Source organism: Miscanthus floridulus, chromosome 2 (assembly GCF_019320115.1).
Source record: "Miscanthus floridulus cultivar M001 chromosome 2, ASM1932011v1, whole genome shotgun sequence".
Taxonomy (NCBI): Eukaryota; Viridiplantae; Streptophyta; class Magnoliopsida; order Poales; family Poaceae; genus Miscanthus; species Miscanthus floridulus.
The window spans coordinates 5,992,865-6,013,320 of NC_089581.1; the positions used below are offsets into that span (position 1 = coordinate 5,992,865).

General features: G+C 41.1%; 1 protein-coding gene and 1 long non-coding RNA gene across 4 annotated transcripts; one reads left to right on the top strand and one right to left on the bottom strand.

The window, feature by feature from the left end:
* The first annotated feature begins 1,214 nt into the window (after window positions 1-1,214).
* Window positions 1,215-17,880, top strand: LOC136515815 (probable DNA gyrase subunit A, chloroplastic/mitochondrial). 3 transcript variants are annotated; one of them, XM_066509305.1, is made up of 27 exons: window positions 1,215-2,516; window positions 3,320-3,389; window positions 3,509-3,574; window positions 4,633-4,734; window positions 5,134-5,178; window positions 5,291-5,389; window positions 5,494-5,580; window positions 6,089-6,159; window positions 6,260-6,368; window positions 6,466-6,528; window positions 6,663-6,728; window positions 6,825-6,913; window positions 11,551-11,599; window positions 12,308-12,394; window positions 12,463-12,556; window positions 13,017-13,087; window positions 13,185-13,274; window positions 14,130-14,255; window positions 14,361-14,521; window positions 14,987-15,068; window positions 15,149-15,313; window positions 15,407-15,508; window positions 15,818-15,942; window positions 16,788-16,908; window positions 17,114-17,168; window positions 17,256-17,355; window positions 17,468-17,880. In XM_066509305.1, exons 1-27 carry the CDS (start codon window positions 2,116-2,118, stop codon window positions 17,556-17,558), a joined length of 2,787 nt encoding a protein of 928 aa, XP_066365402.1. In that variant the 5' UTR covers window positions 1,215-2,115; the 3' UTR covers window positions 17,559-17,880. The 3 variants fall into 3 exon arrangements, with proteins under 3 accessions (XP_066365402.1, XP_066365409.1, XP_066365405.1); XM_066509312.1 differs by having other exon boundaries at window positions 17,259-17,355; XM_066509308.1 differs by having other exon boundaries at window positions 14,364-14,521.
* Window positions 17,881-18,416: 536 nt separating this feature from the next.
* Window positions 18,417-19,007, bottom strand: LOC136537754 (uncharacterized). Its single transcript, XR_010779135.1, has 3 exons — window positions 18,931-19,007; window positions 18,744-18,860; window positions 18,417-18,664 (listed from the first exon to the last, which is right to left on the bottom strand). It is a non-coding gene; the product is annotated as an uncharacterized lncRNA (long non-coding RNA).
* Window positions 19,008-20,456: the final 1,449 nt, after the last annotated feature.

The following is a 20,456-nucleotide window of genomic DNA, read 5'->3' on the forward strand; positions in this document are numbered from 1 at the left end:
GGAAACTTCCTCTGTGTAATTCAGCAGCACATGTAATCTGCAAGTGCTCCATGTGTAGTGCTGGTTCACTCTTCACACGACCAAGGCCTTGTTTAGATGCCATCCAAATTCCAAGTTTTTTCACTCTCTCCATCACATCAATTTTTAGCCGCTTGCATGGAGTATTAAATGTAGGTAAAAAAAATAACTAATTGCACAGTTTAGTTCGAAATCACGAGATGAATCTTTTGAGCCTAGTTGGTCCACGATTGGACAATATTTGTTAAATAAGACGAAAGTGCTACTATTCATCGGGTTGAAATTTTTTCGCAATCTAAACGAGGCCCAAGAGTAAATTTGAGTAGCACTAACGAACAACGGTGTGTGCATCTTCGCCTTTCTCGGCTGAATTGGCTTATAAGCCATGGCTAAAAGTGTTGCTGGCTGGTTTAGTGTGAGAGAAAAATATTGTTCAAGCCGTGAATTATAAGTCAGATACGAGCGAATAAACCGAAACGAACAGGCTGCATAGCATTGACTCACCGGCGTCTCGGCTATCCATGATAGACCCATCACCCATGCATCCTGCATATACCATCGCCCACACAATTAGCGTTAAGTTTAGTGGCTCCATCAAATCATCAACCGATCAGTTGACGACACCGTGTTCTGATCTTCTGAATATGAACAATATAACGAGCCTGTTCGCTGGTTGATTTCTGGACTGATAAGCTCAGCTGGTGCTGGTTTGCTGTGAGAGAAAAATATTGTACCATGATTGATAAGCATTGGCTGAAATCAACAAGCGAACAGGCTGAATGGCTGGTTTCCTGTTGCTTGGCGAGGAAACTAACATTGCTTTTCCTTTTTTCTTTCAAGTGAGTGGTATCCAAATCCGTTTCCCATATTGTTTTGTTTTTTCAGACCTATATATAGGTCTCGTTTTTGTTTTGGTATAATGATCACGGTAAGCCTTTGCGTAATGCTTACTGCTCCGTAGATGATGGAATATGATAAGGTTTGGCATGGCTTCCGCTCTAGTTCTCTTCTGGCGAAGTAGCTTTTTTTTAGTAAGAAGCTAAAAACCTTTAAAAGAGTATGGCAGATCGGTTTCTCTAAATTTCTTCTCGAAGGCGCCATATTTTTTTTAGCTTATTTGGCATTCCTATATAAAAAAAAACAGCTATGGCTTCTTACATGGCTTCGATGGTGAAGCCATCTTTTTTTAGGGGAATTTAAACTTCCATTAACCAACCATGTCAGTTGAATCACTTGACACCAAGTACAATATACAATCAGGCACTCCGGCCATTATCGAGGAGGTTTCCTCTATACTCATGCTCCCTAAAGAAGCTAATCCATGCGCTACACGATTACATTCTCTTGGTACATATTTCAATTGGGGATACATAAAGTTTTCAGCTAGCAATTCTTTTAGTTCATGCACCAGCCCCCCATGGTGGACAATCTGAAATCATCCCCCAGGAGTGCATCTACGACCTGTATAGCATCAGTTTCAAGAATAATATCACCACATCCCAAATCTGCTGCCGCTTTCAGACCTTCGACGCAGGCTCGAAGCTCCATGTGCATTGGATTGCAAGCGAAGCGTTGCCGTCAGAAACCGGATTGGTTACATACTGCTGTTTTTGCAGACACCAAATTGCCCCCTAATATAAAACTGTCTTCTTTGCCGTGAAGTGCGAACAACTGAACAAACCATTCTGAGGCAGCAGCATCCAAAATCTTGGCCCAGAGGGATTCAGGATCAAGCCCAGATTGTAAAGAGGCCCAGTCGGAACCGAACCCGTCCGGTGCACGAGCCGACGGCGGCCGACCGCACGGGCACGGCGACGACCCTGGCGTTCTCTGCTGGACCGCAGAGCCGAGCGAGCCTCTTGAGCCGTCGGATCACACATCCACGCCTGTCACGCACCGGCCGCCGCGTTCCTCTGTCCCGTGCTCTGCGCCTCCGTGTCCCTTTCCCGAAAAACACTAAGCTGTCTCCCTCACGCTCCAGGCCCACCCTGCCATCCCCATCCAAAACCCTCGCAAAACCCCACCTCCGCCTACCCTACCGCCATTCTCTTCTTCCCTAAATGCGGCAGTAGCCTCCACGCTGCACACGGCGAAGCGATGGCCCTCTCCGCCGCGCTCCGCCTCCCGCTCCCGCGCCTCCTCGGCCCCTCCGCCTCCATCCTCGGCGCCACTTCCCGCCGCCGCTCCGCCGCTGCCACAGCGCCCGCGGCCGCCCTCTGCCTCCTCGCGGCCTCGCCCCCCAGTCCCGCGTCCTTCTCCTCGCGGCCCGCGCGCGGCCTCCGCTCGCGCCGCCGCAACCGTGGCGACGATGGGCGCGCGGCGGCGGCCGGCGGCGGGGAGGGCGGCGGAGGTGGAGCTGCGGTCAAGGAGCGGATTCTGCCCGTAGAACTGCACAAGGAGGCCACACAAGCCTACATGTCGTACGCCATGTCCGTGCTGCTCGGCCGTGCGCTCCCCGACGTCCGTGACGGCCTCAAGCCCGTGCACCGGAGGATACTGTGAGCTCTCGCCTTCTCCTCTCCGCGTTCCTAGTTCCACGTGTTGCTTTTTGCGAGTAGGAAATACATGTGGCAGATAAGCTATTGAGATGTACAGACCGCATAGATGCTACATTGTGCTTGCTTGAAGAATGGAAAAGTTCGACAGTACATATGGTGACATGGATTTGGAATAGGGGCCTAGGGGGCCAAGTAGTGTGCACAAATTACTCTGAGGGAAGTATATTACAGCCCATGCTATTGCTTGTTGGATGGTTATGAAATATCTTAGTTGTTCAAGGTATTTACTAGTTATACATGGATACTGCTCACTTTGTATAAGAGATGCCCTTTTGGTTGATGTAGTGTTGCCAACTTGCCTATGCCTCATTTGGAACGTGGGAATTCCATGGGAACAGTATATTTTTCCTGTAAAAATCCTTATTTCCAAAATGCCTATTTGCCATGACCTGTTTTCAGCTTGGCAAATAACTACTTCATATGAAGTTTGTCTGGAAAGTCTTACCTGGTCTTACACTGCCCTACTCAACGAAGCAGAGTTGTTGATATGACCTGCATTTGTTTTCTGGATGTAACCTTATCTGAAATATTCTCATGTTTATTAACCATCTGCATGTCTTCCCCTATTACTTATCATTGTTATCTAAAGGACTTATTGTCAAGGAACTTCTAATTTCAAAGAATTTTTTGGGGGCATATACAACTCTATCCATATAACTGTCTATGTACATCATACTTCCCTTATATTCCTTTTACTGACCTTGCTCCATCCCATTTGGGTGATTTCTAAAATCTGTCTGCAGCTATGCCATGCATGAGATGGGCCTTGCGTCTCGTAGGCCATTCAGAAAATGTGCCAGAGTTGTTGGTGAGGTATGCAAGCAGGAACTTGTTTTAGTTAGCTATAATTTTGTTCAATGATACTGCAGCTTTGTGTGATACCATTCTTCCTATTTGGTATTTCATTGCCGATTTTTTCCCTAATTTTTCAGGTACTAGGTAAGTTTCATCCACATGGAGATACTGCTGTTTATGAAAGCTTGGTTAGAATGGCTCAGGTAAAAATATTTTGAATGTTATTTGATTAATGAGTCAGTACATTGTTATCTGGTTGCAAGAGAGATATCTAGCAAGGTCTGAACTGAATAAAAATTGTACACTGCTGTCAGCTCTTTGCATCAAGGCTCTTAGTATGCTTGTTGTCACCATATCAGTTAATTTGAAAATAACATCAACTATTCACTCCATGCTCGACAGAGATTTACATGTGACAGTTGTACTAAAATATAACATTATATGTTTGCCAATCATTATTATTGGGGCAAACCGTTGTTTACTAAATTTGCATCCCAGCTTCCCCTAAGGGCACCCTCAACAGTTGAGCTAATATGTTAGCTTATACTTTGCCACATCATTTTTAGTTAGTACAAGAGATGAGCAGTCCAACAGTCTAGCTCTTAAATCATCATCGTGGGTCCCACCTCCTTTCTTCCCCAACCTTCGTCCTCTTCCTCAGGCTGCCCTCACACCGCTGCTGCCGCCCGGCGTGCTCACGGCCTCACGCTAGGCTGCCGTCGGGCTTTGTCCGTGCCAGAGCGCCGCCACCACACGTGCTCGCTTTGGGTAGCTGCCGCACGTTCTCTGCGCCGGAGCTCTGCTGCGTGTACCGGGGCGCCGTCACACATGCTCGCACCGGGCCGCCGCCATGCTGGAGCTCTGCTGCCGGGCGAGTCCACTGCCCTTCTCACGGACTACTCTCCGTGTATCTTGCATCTTCAACAGAGAAACAAGAGCCAGGCCATGCGTGCGTGAAGAGAGAAGCAAGAAAGAGAAAAAGTGAGGAACAGAGATGGGCAGGCCCACACGAGCATCTCGTAACTTGTTCGAGCTAGGCGTAGAAACAAGAGCGAGCTCCTCTTTTTCTCCCTCTTCTCTCTCTTCCAAGTAAGCAAAATGCTGAGGTGGACTTGTTGGAGCTGCCCTAATGTTTGTTTGTGCTCAATTATTGTTAAATGTTCCTACTTGGCTTTTCACATATCCATTCTGCAGTTAAAGTTATGTCTGTTTTGCACATTTTCTGTAAACTACAAGTTTTTTTTTTGTTATGTTCTTTCAGGATTTTTCCATGAGGTACCCGCTTGTTCAAGGACATGGAAACTTTGGCTCAGTAGATGCAGACCCTCCTGCTGCTATGCGATACACGGAGTGCCGCTTGGATGTAGGTTTGGTTCAGTCGAATTTATTAACTCATATACATCCAAAATATTTTTTTGCACAAAAATGTATGGAATATTTTGTTACACCTTAATTAGGCAACTGCTAAGTTTGTTCATTATGTACATTCATCCCTACTGAACTCCATGTTGTGAAAGACACCCAAACCATTTATTGATTTCATACTGCATTCATCCCCTACTGAGCACAGTTTATTTGGAAGTCACGGTAAGCACTACACGTTTTTTTTATGGGAATAAACACTACTTATTGTTCTTACTAAGCACTTAGCCTTTTAACCACTTGAAATAAATGAATCTCAATATATCAAAATGATATTTACACTGCCTATCTGTTAACTACGAATGGTTTACTGTTGAATGACATTCTTGTTGTGTTGCAGTCGTTAACAGAAGCCATGTTCTTGACTGATCTGGAGCTGAACACAGTATATCTTTTCACTCACTTCTCTGATGTCATTCTCTTTACGTGGTTGTTGCGCGAATGCGATGTTGTTCCTTTTTCTCATCCTTTCCATGCTGTTGCTTGTTATTTGACAGGTTGACTTTGTGCCAAACTTTGATAACTCACAGAAAGAGCCATCTCTGCTTCCAGCTCGTGTCCCATCTTTGTTGTTGAATGGTTCTTCCGGGATTGCTGTATGAGCTCTTATTTATTTAATTAGTTTATTACACAAGTGATACTATTAATCTGGTATTTACTTATGTACAAAAATGAAATTCTTTCTAATGTTTAAACTCAGGTTGGAATGGCAACAAATATTCCTCCTCATAATCTGGGGGAGCTTGTTGATGTGCTTTCTGCTATTATTCAAAACCCTGAAGCTACAGTGAGTAATATACCACTCCCTCCATTCGGTTCTCTATCTTTTAATATCATTATAGTACATATATAATTATCTTATATTACCTACCCCTTTTTGTTTGCATGTGTTGTTTGTGTGTCAAAATGTCTAAGCGCTCAGCTGATAATTTTTCCCTCAGATAATTATCAACAAATCCTATATGGAGCAAGGAAGAAGAACTGCTTAGCATGTGCAAATGATCACTAGGAATTTGACGCTCCGTTGCAGAATCATCGGAATTATTTTGTTAACTGTTGAAATAGATAGCAGAATAATAATCTCATCGTGTGGTTTGCTAGCTCCCTAGATGAGTGTCACCTGTCGAGATGAGTAGGCCATATGGAATATGATTAACGCAGCTGAGCTCGTCCAGTTGTGTTACTTAAAATAAATGAATTAGACATTGTCACTGTTAAGTTATTTTTTCTTCTGAGTCTGTAGATATCTCATAATCTTAACTTCACTTTTGTGTTCTGTTTCTTGCATTTGAAAGCTCCAAGAACTACTGGAATGCATGCCTGGTCCTGACTTCCCTACAGGAGGGACAATCCTAGGAAATCAAGGGTATTTAATCCCTTTTTTCTTTGGTCTTGTTGTTGTCTCTGACTTCTGCGCTAACTTGTGTACCCACCTCCACCTCACTACCTTTTTCCCTCTTAAATAGTATTTTGGAAGCATATAAATCTGGACGTGGCCGCATTGTTGTGAGGGGAAAGACTGATATCGAAACAATTGACGAGAAAAGCAAGCGCACAGCTATTATTATTAAAGAGGTATGGGTTACAGATTTTGTTTTTGGAGTAGTGGCTGACATCTCTACTGTTGTTTGTTCGAGGGCATGAACTTACTAATTTATACATTTCCGCACAGATTCCATACCAAACTAATAAAGCCACTCTTGTACAAAAGATAGCTGAGCTTGCTGAAGATAAGGTAAGTTTATTTGGAGCAGACTTAGTTGTCTGGTTGGTCTTAACCTGAGTCTATTCTGTGGTAAGTTTGATATTTTGCTAGCGCCATGATGGAAACATTAAGAATTCCTACAATTGTTGTGTTCTTATGTGCAGATATTGGAAGGTATTAGTGATATTAGGGATGAAAGTGACCGCACTGGAATGCGTGTAGTAATTGAGGTTCGCACCACCATCTTTTATTTCTATCTGGAGTCTTAGGGATTTTAACTTTTGTTTTTTATGTGGAATACTTATTTTCCTTGTACACTGCTCCAGCTGAAAAGAAGTGCAGATCCTGCCATTGTCCTGAACAACCTGTATCGTCATACAGCTCTGCAGTCTAGCTTTAGCTGCAACATGGTGGCGTAAGTACGCTTAAAGCCTTAAACCATTTCTTTGCAACAATAACAACAAAGCCTTTACAATCAAAGAAAACAACCAAGCGCCCTAAGTAAGTTGGGGTAGTCTCGAATGCTTAAGCCATTTCTACAATTTAATATTTTCACAACAACAACAACAACAACAAAGCCTTTAAGTCCCAAATAAGTTGGGGTGGGCTAGAGTTGAAACCCAGCAGAAGCAATCTAGGTCCAGGCACGTGAATAGCTGTCTTCCAAGCACTCCTATCTAAGGCTAAGTCTTTGGGTATATTCCATCCTTTCAAGTCTCCTTTTATTGCCTCTATCCAAGTCAACTTCGGTCTTCCTCTGCCTCTCTTCACGTTATTATCATGGCTTAGGATTTCACTATGCACCGGTGCCTCTGGAGGTCTCCGTTGGATATGTCCAAACTATCTCAACCGGTGTTAGACAAGCTTTTCTTCAATTGGTGCTACCCCTAATCTATCACGTATATCATCGTTCCGAACTCGATCCCTTCTTGTATGACCACAAATCCAACGCAACATACGCATTTCCGCAACACTTATCTATTGAACATGTCGTCTTTTCGTAGGCCAACATTCTGCACCATACAACATAGCAGGTCTAATCGCCGTCCTATAAAACTTGCCTTTTAGCTTCTGTGGTACCATTTTGTCACATAGGACACCAGATGCTTGCCACCACTTCATCCACCCTGCTTTGATTCTATGGCTAACATCTTCATCAATATCCCCGTCTCTCTATAGCATTGATCCTAAATATCGAAAGGTATCCTTCCTAGGCACTACTTGACCTTCCAAACTAATATCTTCCTCCTCCCGATTAGTAGTGCCGAAGTCACATCTCATATACTTAGTTTTAGTTTTACTGAGTCTAAAACCTTTGGACTCCAAAGTCTCCCGCCATAACTCCAGTTTCTGTTTCACTCCTGTCCGGCTTTCATCAACTAGCACTACATCGTCCGCGAAAAGCATACACCATGGGATGCCCTCTTATATGTCCCTTGTGACCTCATCCATCACTAAGGCAAACAAATAAGGGCTCAAAGCTGACCCTTGATATAGTCCTATCCTAATCGGGAAGTCATCCGTGTCTCCATCACTTGTTCGAACTCTAGTCACAACATTGTTGTACATGTCCTTAATGAGCCCGACGTACTTCGTTGGGACTTTATGTTTGTCCAAAGCCCACCACATAACATTCCTTGGTATTTTATCATAAGCCTTGTCCAAGTCAATAAAAACCATGTGTAGGTCCTTCTTCTCCCTATACCGCTCCATAACTTGTCTTATTAAGAAAATGGCTTCCATGGTTGACCTTCCGGGCATGAAACCAAATTAGTTCATAGAGACCCGCGTTATTGCTCTCGAGCGATGCTCGATAACTCTCTCCCATAGCTTCATAGTATGGCTCATCAACTTAATTCCCCGGTAATTAGTACAACTTTGAATATCCCCTTTATTCTTGTAGATCGGTACCAATATACTTCTCCTCCACTCATCAGACATCTTGTTCGATCGGAAAATATAGTTGAACAGCTTGGTTAGCCATACTATAGCTATGTCCCCGAGGCATCTCCACACCTCGATTGGGATACCATTCGGTCCCATCGCCTTACCTCCGTTCATCCTTTCAACGTCTCTCTGACCTCAGATTCTTGGATTCTCCGCACAAAGCGCCTATTGGTGTCATCAAAAGAGTCATCCAACTGAAAGGTTGTGTCCATATTCTCACCGTTGAACAATTTGTCAAAATACTCTTGCCATCGATGTCGGATCTCATCCTCCTTCACCAAGAGATGCTCCCTTTCATCCTTAATGCACTTAACTTGGTTTAAGTCCCTTGTCTTTCTCTCACGAACCCTAGCCATCCTATAAATATCCTTCTCTGCTTCCTTCGTACTCAAATGTTGGTAAAGATCCTCGTACGCTCTACCCTTTGCCACACTTACAGCTCGCTTTGCAGTCTTCTTTGCCACCTTGTACTTCTCTATGTTGTCCACACTCCTGTCATGGTACAAGCGTCTATAGCATTCTTTCTTCTCCTTAATAGCCCTTTGGACTTCCTTGTTCCACCATCAAGTATCTTTAGCCTCGCCTCCACTTCCTTTGGTTACTCCACACACCTCTGAGGCCACCTTCCGAACGATGGTTGCCATCTTCTCCCACATGTTGTTTATGTCCTCTTCTTCCTTCCAAGAGCCCTCTTTGATAACTCTTTTCCTGAATACCTCTGACGTCTCCCCTTTCAGTTTCCACCACTTTGTTCTTTCAATCTTAGCTTGTTTATCCCTACGGGCACGCACCTGAAAACGAAAGTCTGCCACCAAAAGCTTATGTTGAGAAACAACACACTCCCCTGGTATCATCTTGCAACCCAAGCATGCTCGTTTGTCCTTTCTTCTTGCGAGGACAAAGTTAATCTGGCTAAAGTGTTGTCCGCTACTTCCTTTCTTCTTGCGAGGACAAAGTCAATCTGGCTAAAGTGTTGTCCGCTACTGAAGGTCACTAGATGAGATTCTCTCTTTCTAAAGAAAGTGTTGGCTATCATCAGGTCAAAAGCTACCGTGAAGTCCAGAACTTTCTCCACCTCCATGAACTGCCTCAAAACCTGCGCTTGTAGTACCTACATGCCCATTAAGATCTCCTCCTATAAAAAGCTTTTCACTACTATGTACAACTCTAATCAGGCCATCTAAGTCTTCACAGAACTGTGTCTTAGCACTCTCGTCGAGGCCTACTTGGGGGGCATACGCACTAATTACGTTCAAGACCATATCACCAACGACAAGCTTGACGAAGATAATCCTATCTCCTTGCCTTCTCACTCCCACCACACCATTCTTGAGGCTCTTATCAATCAAAACTCCTACTCCATTTCTTGTACACTGCTGATGTTGCTCTTTTCCTCCCAAAAGGACACACTACATTTAGTATTATGTTTTACAGCAAATAGGAAAACAAGTTACTTGTTTTCTTTATTCTTGATGTTGCTCTTTTCCTCCCAAAAGGACATGGCAGTGAATAGAAAAGTCTCTTCTCATTTCATTCGGCCGTGGTCTTTGATTTTGTTATATTATCCTCTTTTCTATGAGATTAATATTATCACGCATGCTAGTTAAAGCTATAGTTCTTGAATCACAGTATAAAACTATAAATTTCTTCTCTATTTCTCCTTCATCTTGTTTCTGAATTTGGAAGTAAGATTACTGTCCTAATGTAGAATGCTTGAAATAATATCTTGTCTTGTTTCTGAATTTGGAAGTAAGATTACTGTCCTATTGTAGAATGCTTGAAATAATACGGATGAAGGAACAACTAAATTTAGGTTGTGTTTGGATGGTGATGCTAGCTGGCTACCACTTTCATGAAGGGGTAGCTTGGCTGGCCAATTTTTTGGGGAGCTGGCCAAACTTCCGCCATAACAAAATAGTAACCAAATTTTCAGGGCACAGCCAAATTTTGTCTTGGCTTGGTAGTCACCAATGTTTTCAGGTCGTCCGATTAATCGCGATTAGTCGTCCGACTAGGACAGGGATGACCAGTTTGTTTACTCTGTTTTTGGGCCTGTTTAACTGGGCGGACATGTGGGACTATTGAATGTCAATGTTTGTGACTTTGTGTTGAACACTTTAGCTTATCTGTACTGAACTAATTTGGTTATGTAATATGCTGGCTGTGTGGCTGCTATGGTCTGCTAAATGTTAGTTATTTTGCTACTGCAACAGTGCTGCTGTTCAGGTGCGTCAAGATCAAGACTGCATTAGTGTCACCAGCTAAACACTAATGCAGTCTTGATGCTTGCTTTATTGTGTATACTATATATATATATATATATATATATATATATATATATATATATATATATATATAGGTATAGGTATAGGTATAGGTATATGTCCTGATACATGGACGACTAGATGGACGACCAGGGTCGACTAATCGGCCTGGTCGACGACTAATCGCGATTAGTCTCCTGTTCGGTCCCATGGCGACCAGGTTCGACCAGACGACCTGAAAACATTGGTAGTCACAATCCTACATGTTGTCAATACCATTCGAAATGGTGCTCTCTGAACAAAATAAAATTCTGGAGTTCAGTTGTTCGGAAATAGAAAATGTTTCAATGCTTTCATTTTGACTTATCAAGTGTTGGGAATACCAAAACCTCAGATATGCATCCCTGATGACACATGCAAAATATCTTAGATGCTGATCTGCATCTTTGAGCTGCTCATGATCTTGTAGTTGAAGTGATTGCATTAGTTAGATCTTACTTCCTCCATCCCAAAAAGAATGTAAATCTTGTTTCCCAAGGAGTCAAACAATCCTGAGTTTGATTAGATTTATAGGGAATATTATCAATACTATCTTTAGATTGGTTTATTATGAAAATATATTGCATAATTAATCTAGTGATACTTATTTGACATCATAAATATTAGTAATTTTTTATATATATTTGGTGAAATCTTGCAATTGTTTGACTCCTCGGCAAGCGAGAGTTCCATTCTTTTCTGGACGGAGGGATGAGGGAGTATATTGTTAGCATTGCAATATAGGACAAGAAAAAATTTGCATTTTTGAATCTCATGTCTGTTTTATTCTTGATCTGTTCAGTATACTTGATGGGCAGCCAAAATTGATGGGACTGAAAGAAATTCTTCAGGTGCTGTTGCGTCATTTATTTATTCTTATTATATTTTGCACAAGCAAAATATTGATTTTAGAAGCTGCATGTTAATATGCTATATATCTGATATGATGCTTGTTTTTAACTGACTAAAGGACATAAAACATAAGATACTTTAAAACTAACTAGCACTGGGCATCCTTATATACATGGATTTGTCGAGGGCTCAAATTAGATGTTCAGGAGTCTTCTTTTATAAAGAAAATATTAGATGTTGCTAGCTATCACCAGTCTGTCGAGGAGTAATCTTGCTACTATATTGTCTAGCAATAAGCCAATAATAGGTGTTTATGCCACTTCTTTTGGATGCATTTGTGGAGGGCTCAAGTAGCCATTTCCAATATTAACTACATTCTTAGATACCAGGCTTTCAACTGAGTATTAACTGCAAGGGATGCTTATCTGTCACCAGTATACTTAATAGCAAGGGCCACAGTACTGATGGAATCAAGCTCAGCCTATCAATATATAATTTCATGTTGCTAACAAGACACTTTGATATATAATTTAGGTTGACATCTGCACACTAGTGTCATAGCTCTTACCACTTTTGTGTGCATTTAATATTTTGTATCCGTAAGTTACATTTCTTTTATACAATGTCTATGATTACTTGCACAATGATGTTGGCTCTTTATGAACGTGAGATTTAATTTCCCATTTTAAACTCTGGTTCTGCTTCAGGCGTTCCTTGACTTCCGATTCTCTGTTATTGAAAGGCGTGCAAGATATAAGCTTTCACAAGCTCTAGAAAGGAAACATATCGTGGAGGTAAATTGATTTAGGTTGGTTAGCTTCTTTGGATGTTGAAAGGTCGATGATTAATTTACTTCTTGCAGGGAATTGTTATTGGCCTCGACAATTTGGATGCCGTGATTCAAATAATACGAGAAACATCAAATCACACTGCAGCAACAGGAGCTCTAGCGAAGGGTAATATTTTGCAGTTCTATTATGACGTGCTTTGTCTGATTTAGCTACTATGCTGATCATTACATGAAACAAGTGTAGACACTTTATGTTGTAATTTGGACCACCTTAATTCTATGCTTCTTACCCTAGTCCTGCACTTCTGGTTCAGCTCCCTCCTAAAACACATTGACTTAGCATGTGACTGACTTAGTGCTATGGTACTTATCTTAAACTTTGCTCCAATGAACCAATTGTTTATAGATTCCAGATTCCTAAATCCTCGATGTTCCATGATGGACTCGAGCAATGATTTCCTATAACTATGGACAATCTAAAGCTGCGCAGTTTGCCATACAATGTGCCTTGGACATTATATCTTGCCTCCATAAACAAAAAACACAAACTTGATGAAACAGAGATTATTATAAAAATATTATTATAAAACAGATTTGTTTCATATGTTTACCCTGTTCATGTGCAGAATTTGATCTATCTAAGAAACAAGCTGAAGCTCTGTTGGATATCACACTAAAGAAGCTTACTTCCCTTGAGGTTTCTACATTTGAATTTTATTGTGTTGACAGCTATTTGATTAAACTCGATCCTCTCTCCTTCCCGAAGGAGCTGAACGGACCTCTGCTTTTTGCAGCGGAAGAAATTTGTGGATGAAGCTAAAACCTTGTCAGAGGAAATTTCTAAGTTAAATGAGCTTCTGTCAAGCAAGGAACTTACCTTCCAGGTTCGACATTTCTTCATATTTACAGAATCTGCTGTATGTTCATAATTCATGTGACACTAGTTTTAAGTTTTTTTGAGCATAAAATACAGCAGGGGAAACCCCCACTGACACTAGTTTAAGTTACTGTGCATACGACATGTTCTGAACTGTATGAACTCCTTTCCTTAGAATTGGAGGATTGCAAATGATTTTACATGGGTCTGTACTTTGTGCAATGTTGGTAAAGAATTGCTATAACTTGACAGGACATGGTACTTGGCAATAAAATTGGTTGTTTTCCCATTATCTCTGACTGTAGACTGTAACTGCAAGGCTCTGGATACATGGGCAGATCATGTTTGTCCCATCAAATTTTGTCCAAACTTTTAGCTTTCTCCTATTAGAATTCCTCTTCTGCACAAGGAGCATGTGACTTCATTGCTATACATTTGGGAAATGGGAATTAAATGAATTAAATAATTGTACAGTTTGTTTCATTAAACTGTGTTACTTCCAACTGTTCATCCGTTTTGTTTGAGATGATGCAGTCAATGTTATTAGTGCTTATTTCGTTTGCAATCCATCTTATGGTAATATGTTTCTTCCTCGCTTGGTATCACTGCAGTGCTTTTATAGAGAGGTGATGAACCAATGTTTCGCTGCTATGTCTTGAGTGTATAGTTTTTTTTCCTTATTGAATATATAGTTGGAGCACATCCGAGGATCTTGATGTCAACAATTTCCTAGTTTTTATGTTAAGTTCTTGAAATCTCACACTTGTGATTAAAAGTTCTATGAGTATATCCGTGTTAGCTTCCTTTGCATTTCTTATCTTATTGCGCTGCCAGGTACTAATTGTTCCTTCTGACGTTTTAGCTTATACAACAAGAAGCTGCCGATTTGAAAAACAAGTTTTCTACACCGCGGCGTTCTTTGATAGATGATTCAGTAAGAAGTGAAGTTGATGACATTGATATTATCCCTAACGAGGAAATGCTTTTGGTGCGAGCAATTGTCTATTCCTACCTTCTAATTATCCAATATAGTTTTATCCTCACTCAGTTACCCCATTTTTTTCTGCCTCTCTTCACATGCCTTTACATCTAGAAGATTCTTAGTGAGAAAGGCTATGCTAAGCGAATGAATCCCAACACATTCAGTTTACAACATCGGGGAACCATAGGAAAGTCTGTTGGAAAGATGCGGATAAATGACAGCACATCAGATTTCATTGTTTGCCAGACGCATGATCACGTTCTTTATTTCAGGTATGTGAACCAGGAATGAGTAAATCTTTTAGCATCTTTGGAAGTTCTTTGCTTTTAAGGACTACATAAGCTACAGTAATCTGTCACCTTCCTCCGTCACAGATATTAGTCCATCTAAGTTTATCCTAAGTCAAAATTTGACTAGCAATATTTATAAAAGTATATCATCTTAAATTTAAAAGATTATATTATGAAAGTATTATTCATAAGAAATCTAATAATTTCAATCTCATGCTGTCAATATATATAAATTTTTAATATGCTAATGGTCAAAGTGACTTAGGACTGACCTAGATGGACTTATATTTACTATGGAAGGAAGTAGAAAGCATGTTTGAACCTATACAAATACTCCTGGAATTTACTTGTTGCATTTGAAGCTGCCCGCTTGGACTTGGACTTACTGTGCGCATGTATTCACTGTTCTATTCTCATATAATGTAATGTAATGGTGTTTATTTTCAGTGACAAAGGAATTGTATACTCAGCACGTGCTTATAAGATACCAGAATGTACTAGAACTGCTACTGGGACTCCGTTGGTACAGGTGCAGTGATAAATGTTAACTTGGACTAATGAAGCGTAGCAGGCGATATGCTAACATTTGCTACTTCGTTCTTATTTTAGCTGCTATCTTTATCTGATGGAGAGCGGATAACCTCCATCATTCCTGTGAGTGAATTTGGTGAGGACCAATGTCTAGTGATGCTCACTGTTAATGGCTATATCAAGAAAGTACCTCTTAATGCCTTTTCATCAATCAGATCCACTGGTATCATATCAATTCAACTGGTATACCATCTCATTTGCTTGCGTTTCTTACACATGCCATATCATAATTAAAATTTTATATACATCTTTTATGCAATAACTACTAAATGTTAGGTTCCTGGTGATGAGCTTAAGTGGGTCCGTCGTTGTGGCAATGATGACCTGGTTGCATTGGCTTCACAGAAAGGGAGGGTTATAGTCAACTCATGTGATAAGGTATGCTACAAACACACATCTTGGTATTGATATATTGATTCCTGTACTCTACTCAATGGGAACTGCTAGCAGATTTTATATCGCAGTGTAGCTCCTGAGAATAAAACCATTGTCACAGAAGTACAATTTTGCCTTCATTTTACAAATGGTTTTGTTGTAAATATTTTAACTATGTTTGGAGTTTCAGTAAGTTCAGTTTTTTATACCATTCAAGTTTTGTTTGGTTGACTATATGTGTGAAAGAGCTTGCCATTTTGGGTTGCGGTACTTACATATATTTCCTTATTCTTATATTCATGTTTCATCCAGCTTCGTGCCCTTGGAAGGAATACCAGGGGTGTATGTGCGATGAAGCTAAAAGAGGGCGATAAGATGGCAGCCATGGATATAATTCCAGCAACGGCGCACAAAATGCCTGAAAGATATAACAGCAGGTAATTTCATCTATAGTTTGGGAAGTGGTTAGTAATTGGCACTGTGTAGTATGGGTTTGTAAAATAGGGTCCTGTTTGGATATGAGGTATTTTTGTAGTATTGGATTGGAAAAATACTACAGTGAAAGTCTCTGCATTCCAGCAATCCACATCTAAGGGATTGCGAAGATGAGCTCCTCCATATTATTGCTCTGTTTGTAGTAGCAACATGTCTTTGCTGTTTGCTCCCCCATCTTGCTATGTGAAGATGACAGCAAATCTGTTGACAAAACTATGTACCTCCCAAATTCAGTGGTGCATCATAAAGGTCCTCTATACCAACTTGTCTTGTGCTTGCTTTACAGTGTTTATATACTACATAGTGTATATTATATATAATATTAAAAATCCTGATATATACAGGATGACTACTCGACTAGGACCGATTAGTTGACCTGGTTGGCAACTAATCATAACTAATTGGCTGGGCGATCCCATAGCAACTAGGGTTGATTAGATGATTTGATAACATGGCCATAGTTTTCTAAAACTGCTGCATCCAAACAGACCCTTAGTAGCTTTAGAAAACGTGATAAGAATTTGAGTATATTCGAAATACTGAAAATCCAGTGATAATAGATATTGTGCTTAAGTATAGGCACTGTATCCTTATAAACAACTTTATTTCATATACTAATCCTGAACCCAACCTTTTGCTTCCCTCAGAATTGGTTTATTGTCCATGAAACTTCATTTGCACTATCCTGTTTCCAAGCCATATTAGTTAATGCATATCTTCTCAGTTTGGGTAGTCCCTGTACTCCAGTGCTGACCAATTTGTCTTTATGTTATGGACGCTGCTCCAGGGTCAGAGATTTGAGTCCTCCATGGTTGCTTTTCATTGCTGAAAGCGGTATTGGGAAACGGGTGCCCTTAAATGCTTTCCGGCAATCAAATTTCAATGCCGTAGGTTTGCGAGGCTACAAGGTATGATCAGTTTATGGTCATCAGTTTCTGCTACCAGACATTTATATATTCTTCAGAAGTATTCTAAAATTCAGTGCTTATGGCTTTAAAACTGAATTCTTAAAAGGATGCATTATGTACATACAACAGAGTTTAGGAACGTGTACTTTAAAACTTGGGGTGCGTTTAACCTGTTTGATTTGGTGTATTCTATTTTGTTTTGCAGCTTCCAGAAGATTGTCGTTTAGCCGCTGTATTTGTTGCTGGTCTTTCACTCAGTGGTACCATTTCTGAACTTATTTCTTTCTAATTTTTAATTTGTTGTATTCCTTTATATTTTATGCTGTTGCCTGTGAATTCAATGGCAGAAGACGGTGAAAGTGACGAGCAGGTTGTTTTAGTTAGCCAGAGTGGCACTGTAAACAGAATCAAAGTTAAAGATATATCTGTCCAGTCTCGGCGGTCGAGGTAAGCTTGGATCAATGCTTTAATAAAAGTGTGTAGCTGGTTCCAATTCATTACCTTCTCGTTTTCCTTCCTCAACTTCTTCAACCATGCTCTATCTCTGTTGGGCAACCAGGGGAGTAATTCTGATGAGGCTGGAGCATGCTGGAAAGATCCAGTCAGCGTCACTGATATCCGCTGCGGCAGCAGAAGTAACAGAAGATTAGTCCTGCACCCAAGATGCAAGTAGTTTAGTCTGAATTGAATCCCTGGTGTACGCTGCATGCCAACTGCACATTGAGCATGCATTTTTGACTGGTTTCCTGTTGCTAATAAGCGTCAGGAATCATGTAAAATTCCACGCCAAGGAATAGTCAGTAGCTTATCATTTGGTGGGTAGATTTGGGGTTTGCCATTGTTCTGTGTAGGTTGTGCGGTGCCCGCTGAACTCATAGCGTAATGAGGAGGCTTGACATGTATTATTCGTGTCCGGAGTGATGGATGTAAAATGGCACTCTGGCTTGCAAAATCCTTTTGGGGTTTTCGTCTTGTGTTGGCCCTGCCCCTGAGGAGAAATTGGCTATTATAGGACTCCAAACGTTGGGTTTCTCTATAATAGGATTTCTAACGTTTGTTTCTCCAAAATAGGATTCTAAACAATTACAATAAGCTCTAATGACATTTCGGGCCATTTTAATCTCTTTGAACATCTAAATGCATGTATTTGTTCCTAATGTGACCGTTTTACTCTTCAGTGTTTTGACAGTGATTGTTGTGTCGTTTTGAAAAAAATAGGTCACTGCTGGCTGCTTGCTTCCCACGGCCCTTGGCCTTGGCTGGGCCGCTGGCTGGCTATGGCCTTTGCTGGCTGGCCGCAGGTGCCTTGGCTGGCTGGCCGTGGCTGGCTGGCCACAGCTGCCTTGGCTTGCTGGCCGTGGCAATGGCCGCCATGTACAGTTACAAGTAATATATGTACAGTTCCAAGTAATATATAACAACGTTCCAAGTAATATATAATAAGAATTGATTCATACACAGTTACAAGTAATATACAACGGCAAGAATTTAGCATCGAGTTCATCTCATAAAACCATGTTTGTAGCATAAACAAGTTCATCTCAGAAGACCATAATGTAGTTCCAAACGAAATCAATGTCATATGAAATAAATCATGAGGTTACATCTCATCACAACTAAAATGCTCCATCATCAAATGTTTAGCTTTCTCCTTTTTGGAGTCATCTTTTTTGGTGGCACCGGGGTAGGCATCCTCACGGGGCTTGCGTTGTCAGTTTGTGAAGATGTGCCCTCTCCAAGTAACATCGTTAGCTTGCTGCACATAAATACGATCGGCAATTAGATGTATATATAAAACAATTATTGTGTACAGTAAATGTGTTAATATTCCTTACCTTCTAGTGACTCTTCCTGGACTATCTCGTAGGATTTCATCCCTGGTTGGCCTCCGTGGGGTGCTAGGTTCTGCCGATCCTTTTTTTGTGATATTTTTTCTAGGTTGCCTACGCTTCCTACAAGTGATGAAATAATTAATATTGATATTTTCATTCAAGTTAGTTGATAAAGAAAATCATCAATTACCCCTTTTTTGCGGTCCCATTGTATGGGCACTTGGAACTAGCTTGCCTGTGACCTTTTTTCTCCGCATCGTTTGCAAGTCATATGTCCTCTGATGATCTTCTGTCCCTTTGCATTTGTTAGAACAGTATCGTTATCACTTCACCCTCATCCCATCTCTTCTCACCTTCACCCTCATTGGTATATTTTCCTTTCTTCTTGTGTCCACCCTCATCCCATCCCTTGATTCTTAGTTTCCTCATTCTTCTAGCAGATAATTTAGCCAGAGGTGCACCAACGCCAAATGGTAGGTCAACATGTGGCCACTGTGTTTTATCTGTCATTGGCTCAATCTCTCTACCATAAACATCCCTAAATCTATTCACAGAGTAGTAGTCATGCACAAACTGTTCTAGATACACTCCCCTTTGGCGGGTTGCATAGGCCAGTACATGTTGACATGGCTTACCAGTGTGCTGCCATTCAAGACAAGTACATGTTCTTTGGCCTAGCTTGACAATATGCCTCACAGAAATGGCTCTGCTATGGTCCCACACCTCTGCACTCCAGTTAGAACATGGTACAATTTTCAGGTGTCCCAAACCTCTAGTGTTTGCCTTTAGCTGAACCATAATTGCTGGGAGTATCCTGCCTTCAGGTAGCCTGTATGCAATAATTCTTCTCTTGTTCCACAGTACCATGATCATTTCTCTGATCTTATCAGCAAGGTCAGCAACCGGTAAGTCCTTATGGTCTCTAATCCAGTTATTAAATATCTCAGCAATGTTACTAGTTATATATTCACACTTAATTTCTGGATTGAAACCACACCTGTACCATAATAGCTTATGATTGGCCTGTAACCATTGCATTGATGTAGCTGATTCACTTATCATTTTTGCTATATTGTCATAGAAAATCTCCTCTGTGTAAGCCCTTGCAGCAGGATATATCTGGCCAAACCCTCTAAATCTCTTCTTGAAGTTTCTGACCATATGATAAAAGCATTCCCTTTGCTCTGCATTGGGGAATACATTCTTCACTGCATTCTCCAAACCCTTGCAAGCATCCGAACAAACAGCAAGGACTGGAAGATCACCTATAGCTTTCTTTAATTGTTCCATGAACCAAGTCCAGTTATCTGTTGTTTCCTGAGCTATGAAGCCATAAGCGACTGGATACATCCAATTGTGACCATCAACTGCTACTGCTGCAGCCAAATGACCATTCCACCTCCCATTAAGTGCTGTAGCATCTACGCTCAAATGAGACCTACAACCTTCCAGGAATCCATCAATGCATGGTTTCAGGGCATAAAAAAAACGGTGGAAATATACCTCACCATCTACCTCAAGAACATCGATCTGAACGACACTCCCAGGACTCCGCTTCATCACCTCGGCCTTCCACCTAAACAATAGCTCAAAGCTATCTGACCATTTCCCATAAATCTCTTCAAGAGCTCTTTTTTTACCCCGCTGTACAGTGTCATGTCCAATTATACACCTATGTATTGGGTTTGTCTCCAACCTCGTTTTCAGTTCCTTGGT

Excerpts from the sequence above, each read along its gene's own strand:
- LOC136515815 (XM_066509305.1), top strand. The coding sequence starts at position 2,116 with ATGGCCCTCTCCGCCGCGCTCCGCCTCCCGCTCCCGCGCCTCCTCGGC. Across the intron at positions 3,575-4,632 it reads GCTTGGTTAGAATGGCTCAG|GATTTTTCCATGAGGTACCC; the intron begins GTAAAAATATTT and ends ATGTTCTTTCAG. Across the intron at positions 15,314-15,406 it reads GTATCATATCAATTCAACTG|GTTCCTGGTGATGAGCTTAA; the intron begins GTATACCATCTC and ends ACTAAATGTTAG.